General features: G+C 37.3%; 2 protein-coding genes across 2 annotated transcripts; one reads left to right on the top strand and one right to left on the bottom strand.

Moving 5' to 3' along the window:
* The first annotated feature begins 2,824 nt into the window (after positions 1-2,824).
* On the top strand, positions 2,825-3,880 carry LOC137395017 (uncharacterized). Its single transcript, XM_068081801.1, has 3 exons — positions 2,825-3,022; positions 3,265-3,339; positions 3,467-3,880. Exons 1-3 carry the CDS (start codon positions 2,840-2,842, stop codon positions 3,839-3,841), a joined length of 633 nt encoding a protein of 210 aa, XP_067937902.1. The 5' UTR covers positions 2,825-2,839; the 3' UTR covers positions 3,842-3,880.
* Positions 3,881-15,990: 12,110 nt separating this feature from the next.
* LOC137394829 (tetratricopeptide repeat protein 28-like) lies at positions 15,991-17,743 on the bottom strand (the record flags this gene model as incomplete). Its single annotated transcript, XM_068081601.1, has 2 exons — positions 16,818-17,743; positions 15,991-16,418 (listed from the first exon to the last, which is right to left on the bottom strand). Coding segments are annotated over exons 1-2 (1,308 nt in total), but the record flags the coding sequence as incomplete, so codon positions are not given.

Below are 17,743 nucleotides of genomic sequence, written 5' to 3' on the forward strand. Positions count from 1 at the left end.
ATGATCTCTTACAGCACTTTATAATAATTGTACATATACTTATTATCTGTACTTTAATAACACTCCTGATGATCTCTTTCTACACTTTATAATAATTGTACATATACTTATTCTCTGTACTTTATTAACACTCTTGATGATCTCTTAATACACTTTATAATAATTGTACATATACTTATTCTCTGTACTTTATTAACACTCCTGATGATCTCTTACAGCACTTTATAATAATTGTACATATACTTATTCTCTGTACTTTATTAACACTCCTGATGATCTCTGACAGCACTTTATAATAATTGTACATATACTTATTCTCTGTACTTTATTAACACTCTTGATGATCTCTTACAGCACTTTATAATAATTGTACATATACTTATTCTCTGTACTTTATTAATACTCCTGATGTTCTCTTACAGCACTTTATAATAATTGTACATATACTTATTCTCTGTACTTTATTAACACTCTTGATGATCTCTTACTACACTTTATAATAATTGTACACATACTTATTCTCTGTATTTTATTAACACTCTTAATGGTCTTTTACTACACTTTATAATAATTGTACACATACTTATTCTCTGTACTTTTTTACCACACCTGATGATCTCTTACAGCCCGTTATAATAATTGTACATATACTTATTCTCAGTACTTTATTAACACTCTTGATGATCTCTTACAGCACTTTATAATAATTGTACATATACTTATTCTCAGTACTTTATTAACACTCCTGATGATCTCTTACAGCACTTTATAATAATTGTACACATACTTATTCTCAGTACTTTATTAACACTCCTGATGATCTCTTACAGCACTTTATAATAATTGTACATATACTTATTCTCTGTACTTTATTAACACCCCTAATGATCTCTTACAGCACTTTATAATAATTGTACATATACTTAATATCTGTACTTTATTAACACTCTTGATGAACTCTTACAGCACTTTATAATAATTGTACATATACTTATTATCTGTACTTTAATAACACTCCTGATGATCTCTTACTACACTTTATAATAATTGTACATATACTTATTCTCAGTACTTTATTAACACTCCTGATGATCTTTTACAGCACTTTAGAATAATTGTACACATATTTATTCTCTGTACTTTATTAACACTCTTGATGATCTGTTACTACACTTTATAATAATTGTACACATACTTATTCTCTGTATTTTATTAACACTCTTGATGGTCTTTTACTACACTTTATAATAATTGTACACATTCTTATTCTCTGTACTTTTTTACCACACCTGATGATCTCTTACAGCACTTTATAATAATTGTACATATACTTATTCTCAGTACTTTATTAACACTCTTGATGATCTCTTACAGCACTTTATAATAATTGTACACATATTTATTCTCTGTACTTTATTAACACTCTTGATGATCTCTTACTACACTTTATAATAATTGTACACATACTTATTCTCTGTATTTTATTAACACTCTTGATGGTCTTTTACTACACTTTATAATAATTGTACACATACTTATTCTCTGTACTTTATTAACACACCTGATGATCTCTTACTACACTTCATAATAATTGTACATATACTTATTCTCAGTACTTTATTAACACTCCTGATTGCACTGTGAGAGATCATCATGAGTAATCAGTATATTGAGAATTATTCCATGAAGCGGTAAAGCACCCATGGATCCTTTAATTAAATTAAACTAGTAGACTTGCTAGCATCACATTCTAACTGATATCTTCAAAATATGGAAAAGACTGTGAAGTGATATATAATACACAATCTTTCGATAAAATCATGACAAAATACTTTTGGTAAAGAGAACCCTGTTATCATTCATCAATCTTTGAGAGTATAAATGATACATACTACATTTATTCAAAACAATACATATATTCATTTTCTTTATATTCTCTTCAAAACGAATACTTACCTATACCTACCTTAGTACAATTCCTCCATCTGTCCATTGGGCCTTCTTTTTTTTGCTCATCCCTCTATTTACTGGGCAAGAGACTGTTATGGAATGGTTAAGCCAAACCAAACAGGAGAATTCCATAGGCAAGCCTAGGAAAACACTCAGGTCGATTGCCAAGGCGCTTGTCCACACGACAGCCTGAACACAGCGACACTCAACGAACTTAATCGCGAGTAGCCGGCTAACAGAATTCTAGCTGAAGCATACAAGCCTTATGGTATCAACGCTCGATTGCCCCAAAATCTCAATCTGTATATAAGTAGGCATCAGGAGCAGGACTAAGTGATGAAAAGGAAAATTACACTGAGCAAGCTTCTTATACAGAGTATTGAAGAATAGTGGCGTATCCAACAGAATCAATGAAGCGAAAATAGTAAACAGATTTTCGCGAAATTGAATTTCGCGAAAGTGAATTTCGCGAAATTGGATTTCGCGAAATTACACATTATATATATTATATAGTCAACTTTCGCGAAATTGAATTTCGCGAAATTGGATTTCGCGAAATTACACATTATATATATTATATAGTCAACTTTCGCTAAATTGAATTTCGCGAAAGTGAATTTCGCGAAATTACACATTATATATATTATATAGTCAACTTTCGCGAAATTGGAATTCGCGAAAGTGAATTTCGCGAAATTACACATTATATATTATATAGTCAACTTTCGCGAAATTGAATTTCGCGAAAGTGAATTTCGCGAAATTGAATTTCGCGAAATCTGTTTATATATATCATTAGGTCACAAAATTAATGAACCACGTCAACACTTCTACTTGTTATAAAACCTTCGATCGAATATGCCTTTTCAATTCAGTTCATAACTTCACAATGAGTACCAGAGACAACAGAAAAAGGATATTTCAAGAACGATTACAATGTGCAGATAAATGTGTGAAGCGATGGGGTTACTGCTCTCATGGAATGGAAATAAGCGACCGGAATCGAAAAGCTTGTCGATTTCTCTTACGTGAAAAGTTCTATCAAGATCTCAACGAAAGATTACGGTTTACAGTAAGTACTACAAATTCAATCTAGATGTTATGTAGGAATGTTACAATGTATCTTCTCTTCTGAGTAGTAACTATGTGTTCTAGGCTGATTGTATTCATTGTAATTGCAAACTCCAATATCTTAGCAAAGTGTATGTTATATCCCTACTCAGATTAAAACAGATGAATTTGGTTCTTCTGAGTTAATTGAATGAGATGGTTTGAATGTATATTGTAGTCTGACTGTAATCAATGCTATTGTAGATTCCCATATCTCACCAGCAAAATGGATATATCCCTAAACATAGTCAGAAAAGGATGGAAGAATTTGCTTCTTCAGTAAGTATTACATGTATTTATTTCCTTAGTTCAACTGAATGAACTAATTTGTCTGAATGTTTTAGTTTTACTATAAGTCCTATTTTGTCATAGTCTGTCTGTATGTCCTATTGGGATATTCTTTCAGAAAATACAACTTTTCGAGACTCGTCATCTCAAGGAGTTCAAAGCACCATCTATTTTCTACTATCACAATGTTGGAACAAGTGAATACAAAGATGCTGAAGGCAAGGTGAATGTGGTACCAACTGTAGCATTTTCAACCAAAGTTGATGGAGAGGAAGTTCAAGGAACTTTAACGATGCCTTCGAGATATGCCCTTTCGTTGAAGGAAAATTATCCGGGTATCATTATATACAAGGGACTAGTAACATCTCACAATACTCGCGAATACTACGATGTAGTAGTCATGGGACATGAAGAAGCAAGCAGATTTTACGAGAGTTCGGCACAATGCAAAAAGGATTCTGCTATCATAGATATTTCCGATGACGATGAGTGATTGATAAACATCTCGATACAAACTTCGTTTTAAAGATTGTACATGAACATTTTCTTATATATATATTCAATGTTTCATTTATACTATATTATCTTTATTGTGACCTATCTACTTGAACATTTTCATATATTTCAAGTTAAACATAAACTATTTTATTTTTATTGAAACAAAATGATGATGGAAATAATGAATAATACATATAAATATATCTTTTAATGTGAATAATTTTGTAATAAAACTGATCTTTCATTCAACATATTAATTTCTCCAACAAATTTCAATCTTACATATATACAAAAAAAAAACCGAAAATAAATTCCTTAAAATTCTTAACCATTCAAGAGCTTCAACATTACAAAAACATCAAATCTTCAAAAAATAACTTTGTACATAAACACTTTCTCGTATATATTCAATGTTTCAAATATATAACAATCTCCGGAAAATCAACCCCTCGGTGTCCCAGATATTAACCCCCTCACTCATCCGGTAATCTCTCGCTCTCCTCGATAATCCGCGAGATCCACTCCGGAAAACCAACCAGCCCCTCGATGTCCCAGATATTCACCCCCACTAATCCACCGATAATCCGCGACGATTCGGCCGACTAATCCGCAACGATTCCCCCGACTAATCCGCGATAATCCACGTTTAATCGGATGACTCATCCCCCACTAATCGGATGACTCATCCACAGATAATCCGCCGATTACGCCGGGAGCGGATCCATACCCCCTCGAATTCAACCCCCTACTCTACACCACAATTTCCCCCCAAACCCCAACATCTCATTCAACTCCACCCAATTCAATCTACACCCCTAGCCAATTTAATTCGCAACCCCATTTTTCTATCCCCCCGCTGGATCCGTCACTTTTTTGTGTAGATCTGCTCTCTATATACTACTAATACATATATATTTGACTGCAGAAAATCATAACTGCGAATAAATAGATTGCGAAATGAAAAGACTTGCAAGCTGTTTGGAGGAAAATATCTCAGTCTGTAGGAAAATATCTCAGTCTGTAGGAAAATATCTCAGCTTTCAGATGCATATTCATTTGCAGTTTCATACCAATTCGCATGTAAGTTATAGCGAAGCTTAGGCGACCATGTCAGACCTCAATTTTCTGCTGGTCTTTTGGGTTGTTGTATGGAAATACTTCGAAAACAAGATACCAGTAAGGAATGTAGCCAGACCGCCGTACATGCATATATTCTGTACAAGCATCGAGACGCCTAAGAGACATCAAAAGATTCTCTAATTGGAAATGTCAGAACTAGAATACATCAATCTTGGAAACTGATGAGTCAACACCCTATGTGGGAACCGCCAAGGAATTTGGGAGTAATTATATCTATCCACCCATCACCAAGCACTACCAAAAATAACTGAACTTACCCTCACCCTAAGCCAGTATTTTTCCATGACATATTACGGTGCTGACGGAGACAATATTACGTAATCCTAGCATCCAGCCACAATCTCGGCGCTTTCCAAGTGACGTATCGAAAGACGGTGTTCCTTCCAATGGACTTACTCCTACAACATAGTATATGATACGAACATTATATACCCGTCCTCAGGCTATCCTAAATGCCTATAAAAGCTAGTGTTTTTTAGTAGCTCAGCCTCATTGGCAGTGACACTTACAGACGTGTAAGACTGAGCTTTAAGGGCAGACACAGCTTGCTGTTGGCGTAAGAGATTTATATACTACTTAGTGTTTTACTACTTGTTATTTATCTCATATTCTAGAACTTTGCTACTTGTATACTAGGTTTTGGTTCATGAAATAAAGAGTGTTGCTATTTGCTAACAATCAACATCGGAGCTTAGCTAGTTGAGGCTTGCACTAAAGATCTGGGTCAAGTCCCATAAATTGAACTCACACTTTAATCAATCATTGAACAAACCCGGCGGCTAGCCTATACTTAATCAACCACAACAAACTTAGTCTAGATTGAGGTAGAACTAGTAGTGATTAATCATTGATGTTATTGTGCTGTCAAGTAAGTCAAATACTTCGATAACACATATAACATTTTTGGTAGAGGTGCCTTATCGGTCATCAACCTTTCACATAGCTAAGTGGGTATTCCCTAAACGCTTAAATCTTTCGTAATATTATTCATAGCGCTTACCATAGAACTGACATCTTCATCTTTATTCATATCTGGTTGCCTAGCTATTTAACAATACCTAGTTTGATCGCTATATTCTACTGGGCAGGTAGATATTCACATATCTATTGTGGGACTTATTAAAAAGTCTATGTTAGCTGAGATCTAGTGACTTATCTAGTGTACCGTTTAGCTAAAAGCATAACCACATAGCTAGGCAAATAACCCCCTGATGCCCAGACCTTTCGTAATTCATACTTTCATAACGCGTAATTGCAGCCTATATTGGGATTGATCACCCATTGCATACTGGTTATAGGCTTGCAGATCCTAGTATTGTAAGAAAATCTGAGGTGAGATTTATATTTGCCTAGGAGAAAACTAGAACTTTCATAGCCGCGTGCTTCCACTTCACATTTGCCATAGTGTCCTCTATTTCCGACTGCTGTTCGGCGGAAAATAAAACTCATATATCCTTTCCGACTGTTTCGTTTGCGGGAAAGTGAATATCGAGACTATACATACAGCTGAGCACTGTTATTACTATATTGCCTTCCTTCTGACTGTTTTACTCCAGGGCAAACACAGATCAGAAGTTGATAAACGTACAACTTCACAAATTTCTTAGGACACTCTCTACCTTGATTTATCTTTCCGACTGTTTTGCTTGCGGGTAAGCATAGATCATATTTATACATTGGCAACCTTTTATGTACGTTCAATTCTGCAGATTAATCCAGTCACACGCTCACACTCAACCTATCTTTCTGACTGCTTTGCTTGCAGAGAAAACATAGTGTCATATTATTTCCGGCTGTTTCATTCACAGAGAAATAAAACTCATATCCTTTCCGACTGTCCGTTCGGCGGGAAAGTGAATATCAATACTAACTATTAGTGACTGTAGATATACTGAGCTCAAGGTTATTACACCTAACATTCACATACGTATAAGACCTAATAGCAATACACCGGTTATAAAACAAGTTACACCAGCTTGACTCATAGACAAGCACACTACTATAAGAAACTTAAACTCGAGTATAAACTTTCAATTAGATACTAATATAGTGCACAGACTACACATAACTCTAGACATATTTCAGACAAGATACTGAACTGACAACTGCTAGTCTATAACAGCAATCATCTACGTTTATATGCTAATTGCACTAACCCTGTATATATTATTACGCTGTTTACTGATATATAAACGCTACAGACTCATACTTGCGGTTGAACTTCAACCATTTGGAAAACAACCCTCTCTATATAGAATAATTTTCTCATTGACAGACATAATAGACTACCTAGTCTTCGTCACTTACTCAATACTCGTCTTAACATAATTACAATTAAAAAAAAATTCTGTCAACTATATACATATAACAGTGCCTATATATATACTTTAGAGCACGTTACTCGTAGGTTGCATGTTAACTAAGTTTGTTATAGCAGACCAGAATCTACACAGCCTAGTCACACACCCAGGAGCCAAAACAGCAGTGACAAAAGAATATCCGAAAGGAGCAGCCAAAGCCGGCATTGAGCTACTCCCATAAACCGGATAGACTGACCCAAGGCACAACAGCCCGACTACGAGATGGTGAAGAAGAGAGCTAAGAAAACAACTCCTGCGGTAAGGAGAGCGCTGAGAAGCCAGATCATCCTTCAGGACCAGAGTCCACATGGTGAACAACTCAGCCGGAAGATGTCGAAGCCCAGGAACAAAGCCCACAAGGTGAAAAACCAACCGTGGACGACTCCGGAAGCTACACAGGACCTGGTGTAGCACCGAGAACATCAAATGGAGATCTACTCTTCCCACCCAGGACGGGACCACCCATCATCAGCGTAATGCCGAACGTCGATAACATAGAGCCTTTCAAGGAAGGAGATAACTTCGAAGATTACCTTGATCAATGGGAAATACTGATGGCTCAATACAACTACGATAACAGACGACTAGCACAAGCCCTACCCGCTAAACATGTTGGACCAGCATGGGAGACCTACAGAAATGTTATAAATCTGAACCCTAATTGCGCGAGGAGCTACAGCTCCCTAAAGAAGGAATTGATATCGGTTTTCCGAGTCGACCAACCACTCCGAGAGAAGAACCTATGGAACATCAGCCAAGGGAAGAAGTCGATCAACGACTTTTACTCTGAGATTGTGGCTGCAGGCCGATCAGTTTTTAAAGATTTACCGGAGGTGAACCGTGATCAAGTTATAAAATCCGCATTCATTGGAGGCCTAAAGGAGAGCTATCAGAGATCGATTCTGAGGCATGGGAATATTACTTTACAAGAAGCTCTAAAAGAAGCCAGAAACCTGGAAGCTATAGATAAAGCAGTGACAAGAAACAAGACGATGAGTGTTAATCAAGTAGACACTGACCCCCTCGCACCATTGACACGACAAGTACAGGGACTGACCATGCTAGTGAACGACCAAGCAAGAAGAATAAAAGAAAACGAAACGAGATTTCCAAGAAGAGAGGCGACATCGAGAAACTACAGAGGTAGAAGAGGTTATTCGACTTCAAGGAACAATTATGATGACCGCCAACGTTATCAACAACAACATGGAACGAACTCGTACAACAGAAACTATAACCAAAGGAGAAGGGATGACAGAGTCTCATCACGAAGAGACAGATATTCTCCCCCTCGAGGACCAAGACAACCAGGAACACAGAATGAATATCGCTCGAGAGAACCACAATACAGACGCTACAATTCACAAACTAGAGATGACAGCTCACAAAGAAACCAAGAATATGGAAGGCCAAGAAGTGCTAATACACAGGCTTACTGTAGAAATTGCAGTAGGACTCACGAATTCGGAAGATGTCCTACAAGATATCACGTCGCAGAAGTATCAAACTCTCCTCAAAAATCCGACGACGACTTATCAACACGAGAATTCGTACACAATTTTTTGACAACTAATCGAGATGGCGCTGTCTCACAAAACGCGAGACGACCCCGAGGAGACAACCCTTCATCTGAAACGGTCAACTGTATAGAAACTACTAAAATTTTACGTTCGGAAAACGTAGACCGACGACCTAAACGCAGAAGATTTACCGGAGGACGGCGAGGCTTATTTAACATGGCTAGCTACTTCCAATTCAGCCTCTTATGCTTAGCCTTATGCGTTACCGGAACAACAGCATCCAAAAGACAACCAAACAATCCCATGATTTGCGGCACAGGAGAAAACGATTCTCCACAAACATTTCGAGTAAAGCAAGAATACGAATGCTCAACGGACACCAGCAAACAATCAGACATGGCACCCCAGAAAGTTAACGTTACTATCTACAAGAAGAATATGATCAAACAAAAGACTATCGCCTACCAATGCACGAAATTCACCACACACGTTACGACACAAATTTCGTTTTTCAGAGACATTAAGACCAAGACAACCTCCAGCAGCACCCAGAAAGTAACATTAGAAGAATGCACCGACATGGTAATACATAAGAAGTGCCAAGCAGGAGTTTTACATGGAGGAGATGGAATGTATATTACGAATGAACCAACCAATGCTACAGTGGTGTGCATAAACTTGGAATCACATTGTTTTGTTCACTCTATATCGAATGGATCTTCCATTTGCTTTCTATTTTCCCGCCAATTATGATGCCATGCTAGATATTATATATCAATCTGATCAGCAGAAGATGCTTTCAAACAATGCATTGATTGATTTAACACAATCATTTCTGAGTGATTTTGCTGGACGACCCAAAAAGACGACTATCCGTGAAGATCGGTACCTGGTACGAAGATCCCTCGCTGACAGACATCTGAACAGTACTCAACTTTGTAAGGAGATCAAAGACAACAGAGATATTGAGATTCACCCCAATACAGTGCGAAGAAGACTGCTTGCAAATAGTTTGAAAGGCTGCAAGGCAAGGCGCAAGCCCTTAGTTTCTGAGAAACAGTGAAAGCGTCGTCTAGAGTGGGCTAAAGATAAACGGTTTTGGACAACAGCCCAATGGCAAAGGGTCTTGTTCAGTGATGAGTCAACATTTACCATCCAAAACCACTCTGGAAATTGTTATGTGAGGAGACGACCTGGAGAGGAGTACAGCCCGGCTTGTACGCTACCAACCATCAAGCGCCCTACTGGAGTCATGGTATGGGGTTGCATGGCAGCTTTTGGTGTGGGAAGACTCTCCATTTGTGAAGGCATGATGAATGGAGACAAATACATCAAGACCATGGAAGATGTCATGCTTCCAAGTGCTCAGAGCCTGTTCACCAGCAACGACCAACCCTGGTACTACCAGGATGACAATGCACCCTGCCACCGTGCCAAGAGAGTCAAGGAGTGGATGACCAGAAGTAATGTGAGGGTAATAGACTGGCCAGCACAAAGCCCTGACCTGAATCCCATTGAAAATCTTTTGCAGCGTATTGGTGTGATAGTCAGCAAAGATAAACCAAAGACTAAACGGGAGCTCATAGAGAAGATTATTCATGCTTGGCATCACATCATCACTCCTGAAGAGCTCAGAAAGTTGGTAAACAGCATGCCTCAACGGTGTCAGATGGTGATCAACAACAAGGGCTGTCCAATAAAATACTAATGCTCAGCTCAAGACACCTTACCAGTCCTTCTGAAGACCAACAATAACCCAACGGCCCTTTTCAGGGCCACCAATTTGTATAAAAGAGTTTGTTTGTATCCTATTTTATCAATTTTCACTAACAACATTCATAGCCTGCAATAAGTCTGCCTTTTGATAGATCCACCCCCAGCGATAAAAATCTGAGAATATTTTTGAATATTTGGCATCATCTTGTTCTTCAGAATTTTCCCTTTCAAATGATATATATATTGATGGGGTTGAGGCACTTAACTCCAAAGAATTTCTTAGACAACAGCATATAAATATACATATTTGAAGATTTAACTGGTGATTCCAAGTTTATGCACACCACTGTATGTATGTATGGTGCTGCCAACAGAAAACCTTCAGCGCGAAGCAATGCAGTTACGTGGAGACCTACTTGTACAAGAAACACGGGTCGGATGAATTCGAAAGCACAGCCGGAGACGTCAGTCACTGCAATTACAATGACAGACATTGTGAATTAAACGACGGTTCGATGCTCATGTGGGACCTGGACATAGTCGAAACATGTGAATACACACCATGGTTCAACGAATCAGGAGAATTTCTCGACGCACACTTCGTCTCTAAGAAACGAGATCTAGCTCTAACATTTTATAATTCAGGACTGAACTCGCAAATGGACTGCAACAACTCTAACGTTTTGCTCTCGGACCAAGGCCTTGTGGTAAAATTTCTTACACCACTAACGAATGTTACTATCAACGACACGACAAAAGAAAGAGTATCATTAGAAGGTCGAGACGCTGCGATCTTCTGTTCGTTTTTGAGCTTTTAAGAGCTTGCAATCACCTTTCCACATATTTTGCCCCTACAACACAACATAGTAAAACATGGTGAATCTTTTCATATCAAATAACGGTAATGCTGTTGTTGCAAGTCAACCTTGAAGAGACACAAGCTCAGCCAAGATTAGGCCTTTCAGAGACCATGCTGCAAATGAATTAAGATAACTTGAAGTTGCTTACACTTGCATTTGCTAGGTAAGCTAACTCCTGTAAAAGCTATTACAACATAATCACTTACCTTGCAGCAGGTTGATTACTGGTCTGTAATAATTTTATTAGATATTTGTAAAGGGAAATGTTCAGCTTCTCACCCTGTAGCATGGTAAAAACAACATTATCATATCATGGGTTGCTCATCATTATAGCCTTGGTTTAGTGACAATGATGTAAAAGTTGTACAAGACCATAAGCTATGTAGATATTAAAACCTTTAGCAGCAGGTCAGACTAAAATGGCTTATGTTTCTTACCTTCGCATCTGTTGGATCAGCAATGAGAAGGTAGTAATTCCCTTCACAGTTTGATGTCTGATTCTACTTAGAGATAGTCATGAACTGAGTGTTAGAGTTTCTAATTCATAGGACTAGAGGTTGAGGTGCTGAGTTATAAGAGTTGATAGGAGCAGACAACTAGGAAAATACTCAAGAATAGCAATTCTTTGAAAACAGCTTTGTAGTATTGTACCAAATTATCAATGTTAAAATTAATGTGGAAGGCTAGGCATTTGACTGACGAGAGAAAGCAACTTCTGAAAACATTATGCCAAAAACATTTTTATGCGTTTCCATGCCTTATTGCTGTTAAAAGTTATTGTACAGTGGGATTACCACTCTTGTATTTAAGATGGAGTTTTATTGATAGTGAGAATACATGTGGAAGAGAAAGATATTGATAATGTAAGTTCGTTAGTTGAGATAATTGTAAAGTTTAGCGCTCAAAGCAAGAACTGTAAAAACAGAATGCATCTCATGATATCGGTTACGGATTTGTGTCATGATGTGGCTTAGTTGCATTCAATGCCCTGTTGTTTTTACTTGCTGTTTGCTATTTCTGCGGCTAGCATCATACTAGTTGATCACGCTTGCTGGATACAACAAGGGCAGTTTATTTTTAGTAATCATAGTGTTCAGTTGAATAAAGAAATTCAAAATACCAAATACACTAACCTATGACTTTATAACAATTGGTTAGACATGATGCTTGATTCTAATCAAAAAAAAAAGGCTGATTCAACTGATTTAACTCATGTAGCCACTGGTCTATATTAAATCCGCGAAAGCTCAAGTTTTATAATAATAAAAACTCGGTTATTATAGTGGAAGTTGGAGTTGCATCCCCACTCTGTAGTAATATTAAACTTGCCTACTACCCTAGGACACTTATATTTCGCTAGTATTTAGTTTCGTGAGTAGCACACAGAGTAAAATTTCGCTGCAACTTAATTTCGTGGCTCTGATGAGTGCGAAAATAGAGTGGCGTGAAAATAAATGCAGTGGAAAAAAACATTACATTCCTCAGGTCCAGTTCACTAATAAGAAAAAAATTCAATTTGAAAATAGTTCGTATTTGTAAACCACAGGTTGAAATGTGTGGGGGAGATCGACAATTCAATTTGATCACTTGCTACCATTTGTTTCTTAGACTATCAATGACGTCTAGGTCCCTCCTGCCGTGACTTTCACACTCTAATCCCAAGAAGAAGAAAATAGATAGGTAACAACCAACTTCACAACCAAAACTGTATAACCCTTACGTTGCCATAAACGCATTTGTGCGTTTTCTAGGGGTCACTGTCATAAACGCATTTTCTGACTTTCTCAGCAATTGTCTGGTAACCTGATTTTATTATTTGTTGACCACATAACCCACGGTCTTTAAGTGTTTTATGAAATTGACTGTGTTGTCCGAAGATTTCTCTATAAAATCAGCCTAAAACAACGAAGCAATTTTAAACTTTTGTTTGAGAATTTCTAATCTAAAAACAAACATTTTTCTGTGAGTTCATTAACTACCCCGCGCGAGTCATAAAACAGGTAATTAGTTGTTGATGACATAATAGCCATTTTAGATTTTCGTGATTATACATATAATTAAAGTAGAACTTGAAAAATACTGTATACATATCATGAAGCAATATCGGCAATTTCGGTAAAATGGCTGGCACTAGGCCGGTAACGAATTTGTACATGATTAGCAGTGAAAGAGATAATGTGGTTGGACCTGATGAAGGTTGATATTGTTTTTGGATGGTAATAAAATTCATCACTGCAATAATTATTCTTCAATTTTACGACTTAACCTACCAGACTTTCATTCTCACCAGTTACAAATTCGGTGACTAAACTGATATTGCTTTGCCATGCTGCTCAGTTGGTGTATTAGCTATAATGAGTTTACCAGAAATTTCCCATTTATCTTAACCACAGACGAAAGTTGCCTGCATTTCTAATATTACGATTTTATTGTGGATATCAATGAACAAAGCTATTTAACTTCGCGTTTTTCGCTCGTTCGTTATGATAGTTTAGTTTCGCTCATTAAATTTTCGCGAAAGGATTACACCGCGAAAACGCGAAAGTTAGATGCCGCGAATACATAAGTGTCCTAGGGTAGTATAATCCTTTTGACCAGTTTTAGACTTCACCTTAATTAACAACTATGAACAATCACTATACCTCACCAAGAGCTGTCGATATTACTCTATTATACCATAAATATATAATATGTATAGTTTTATTATATATTATAATAAAAAAGGAATGCAATAAATTTAAACAAAAGAAAACGCTCTAAAGACTTGTTCGAGTAAACATGGACTACACATAGGAAAATACGGAGGATATAATAAAGCATGTTTCTGTCACAATTAATGCAGAAGGCTAAACTGCATGTTCAATGATAAACATTATACCCAAAACATACAGTAGAATCAAAAAGGAAAGATGCAAGCACTGGTAGTGGTATTAAAGTTGCCAATTTTGACACAAAAGATTACTCATAAAATAGCTACTAGGAAGAAACATCATTTATGCAGGTAAAGATTATAGTTTGTAAATGCTGTATGTCAGGGTGATTTTGTTTTTCGTAGTGTATTATGTGAAGTATATCCAAAGATTTGGTGTAACAGTCAAGCGCTTGCTCATGGTCACCTAGTGAGCGGTATACTGAACCTATGTTGCTCTAGCTAGTAGCATTAGTAGTATGATTAGCCTCAGCACCATATATAGCTTTACGCATATCCAATGACTTGGTGTGATATTCTAGTGCTTGTCCATAGTCACCTAGTGAGTAGTATACTGAACCTATGTTGCTGTAGCTAGTAGCAATATCAGTATGGTTAGCCTCAGCACCATATATAGCTGTACGCATATCCAATGACTTGGTGCAATATTCTAGTGCTTGTCCATAGTCACCTAGTGAGTAGTATACTGAACCTATGTTGTGGTAGCTATTAGCAATAGCAGTATGGTTAGCCTCAGCACCATATATAGCTGTACGCATATCCAATGACTTGGTGCAATATTCTAGTGCTTGTCCATCGTCACCTAGTGAGTTGTATACTGAACCTATGTAGCTTTAGCTAGTAGCAATACTAGTATGATTAGCCTCAGCACCATATATAGAATTATCCATATCCAATGATTTGGTGTAATATTCTAGTGCTTGTCCATCGTCACCTTGTGAGTCGTGTACTGAACCTATGTTGTTGTAGCTATTAGCAATATTAGTATGGTTAGCCTCAGCACCATATATAGCTTTACGCATATCCAATGACTTGGTGTGATATTCTAGTGCTTGTCCATAGTCACCTAGTGAGTCGTATACTGAACCTACATTATGTTGTTGTAGTTAGTAGCAATACTAGTATGATTAGCCTCAGCACCATATATAGCTTTACGCATATCCAATGACTTGGTGCAATATTCTAGTGCTTGTCCATCGTCACCTAGTGAGTTGTATACTGAACCTATGTAGCTTTAGCTAGTAGCAATACTAGTATGATTAGCCTCAGCACCATATATAGAATTATCCATATCCAATGATTTGGTGTAATATTCTAGTGCTTGTCCATCGTCACCTTGTGAGTCGTGTACTGAACCTATGTTGTTGTAGCTATTAGCAATATTAGTATATGGTTAGCCTCAGCACCATATATAGCTTTACGCATATCCAATGACTTGGTGTGATATTCTAGTGCTTGTCCATAGTCACCTAGTGAGTCGTATACTGAACCTACATTATGTTGTTGTAGTTAGTAGCAATACTAGTATGATTAGCCTCAGCACCATATATAGCTTTACGCATATCCAATGACTTGGTGTGATATTCTAGTGCTTGTCCATAGTCACCTAGTGAGTCGTATACTAAACCAATGTTGTTGTAGCTAGTAGCAATATCAGTATGGTTAGCCTCAGCACCATATATAGCTGTACGCATATCCAATGACTTGGTGCAATATTCTAGTGCTTGTCCATAGTCACCTAGTGAGTAGTATACTGAACCTATGTTGCTGTAGCTAGTAGCAATATCAGTATGGTTAGCCTCAGCACCATATATAGCTGTACGCATATCCAATGACTTGATGCAATATTCTAGTGCTTGTCCATAGTCACCTAGTGAGTAGTATACTGAACCTATGTTGTTGTAGCTAGTAGCAATATCAGTATGATTAGCCTCAGCACCATATATAGCTTTACACATATCCAATGACTTGGTGCGATATTCTAGTGCTTGTCCATAGTCACCTAGTGAGTAGTATACTGAACCTATGTTGTGGTAGCTATTAGCAATATCAGTATGGTTAGTCTCAGCACCATATATAGCTTTATTCATATCCAATGACTTGGTGTGATATTCTAGTGCTTGTCCATAGTCACCTAGTGAGTGGTATACTGTACCTATGTTGCTGTAGCTAGTAGCAATATCAGTATGGTTAGCCTCAGCACCATATATAGCTGTACGCATATCCAATGACTTGGTGCAATATTCTAGTGCTTGTCCATAGTCACCTAGTGAGTAGTATTATACTGAACCTATGTTGTGGTAGATATTAGCAATATCAGTATGGTTAGCCTCAGCACCATATATAGCTTTACACATATCCAATGACTTGGTGTAATATTCTAGTGCTTGTCCATAGTCACCTAGTGAGTCGTATACTAAACCTATGTTGTTGTAGATAGTAGCAATATTAATATGATGAGCCTCAGCACCAAATATAGCTTTACACATATCCAATGACTTGGTGTGATATTCTAGTGCTTGTCCATAGTCACCTAGTGAGTTGTATACTAAACCAATGTTGTTGTAGCTATTAGCAATAGCAGTATGATTAGTCTCAGCACCATATATAGCTTTATCCATATCCAATGAATTGGTGTGATATTCTAGTGCTTGTCCATAGTCACCTAGTGACTCGTATACTGAACCTATGTTGTTGTAACTAGTAGCAATAGCAGTATGATTAGTCTCAGCACCATATATAGCTTTATCCATATCCAATGAATTGGTGTGATATTCTAGTGCTTGTCCATAGTCACCTAGTGACTCGTATACTAAACCAATGTTGTTGTAGCTATTAGCAATAGCAGTATGATTAGTCTCAGCACCATATATAGCTTTACGCATATCCAATGACTTGGTGTGATATTCTAGTGCTTGTCCATTGTCACCTAGTGAGTTGTATACTGAACCCATGTTGCTGTAGCTAGTAGCAATCTCAGTATGGTTAGCCTCAGCACCATATATAGCTTTATCCATATCCAATGAATTGGTGTGATATTCTAGTGCTTGTCCATAGTCACCTAGTGACTCGTATACTGAACCTATGTGGCTGTAACTAGTAGCAATAGCAGTATGGTTAGCCTCAGCACCATATATAGCTTTACGCATATCTAATGACTCGGTGTAATATTCTAGTGCTTGTCCATAGTCACCTAGTGAGTCGTATACTGAACCTATGTTGTTGTAGCTAGTAGCAATAACAGTATGGTTAGTCTTAGCACCATATATAGCTTTCCACATATCCAATGACTTGGTGTGATATTCTAGTGCTTGTCCATAGTCACCTAGTGAGTTGTATACTGAACCTATGTTGCTGTAGCTAGCAGCAATAGCATTATGGTTAGCCTCAGCACCATATATAGCTTTACGCATATCCAATGATTTGGTGTAATATTCTTGTGCTAGTCCATAGTCACCTAGTGAGTGGTATACTAAACCTATGTTGTTGTAGCTAGTAGCAATAGCAGTATGATTAGTCTCAGCACCATATATGGCTTTACACATATCCAAGGATTTGGTGAGATATTCTAGTGCTTGTCCATAGTCACCT

The sequence above is a fragment of the Watersipora subatra genome, chromosome 4 (genome assembly GCF_963576615.1).
Source record: "Watersipora subatra chromosome 4, tzWatSuba1.1, whole genome shotgun sequence".
Taxonomy (NCBI): Eukaryota; Metazoa; Bryozoa; class Gymnolaemata; order Cheilostomatida; family Watersiporidae; genus Watersipora; species Watersipora subatra.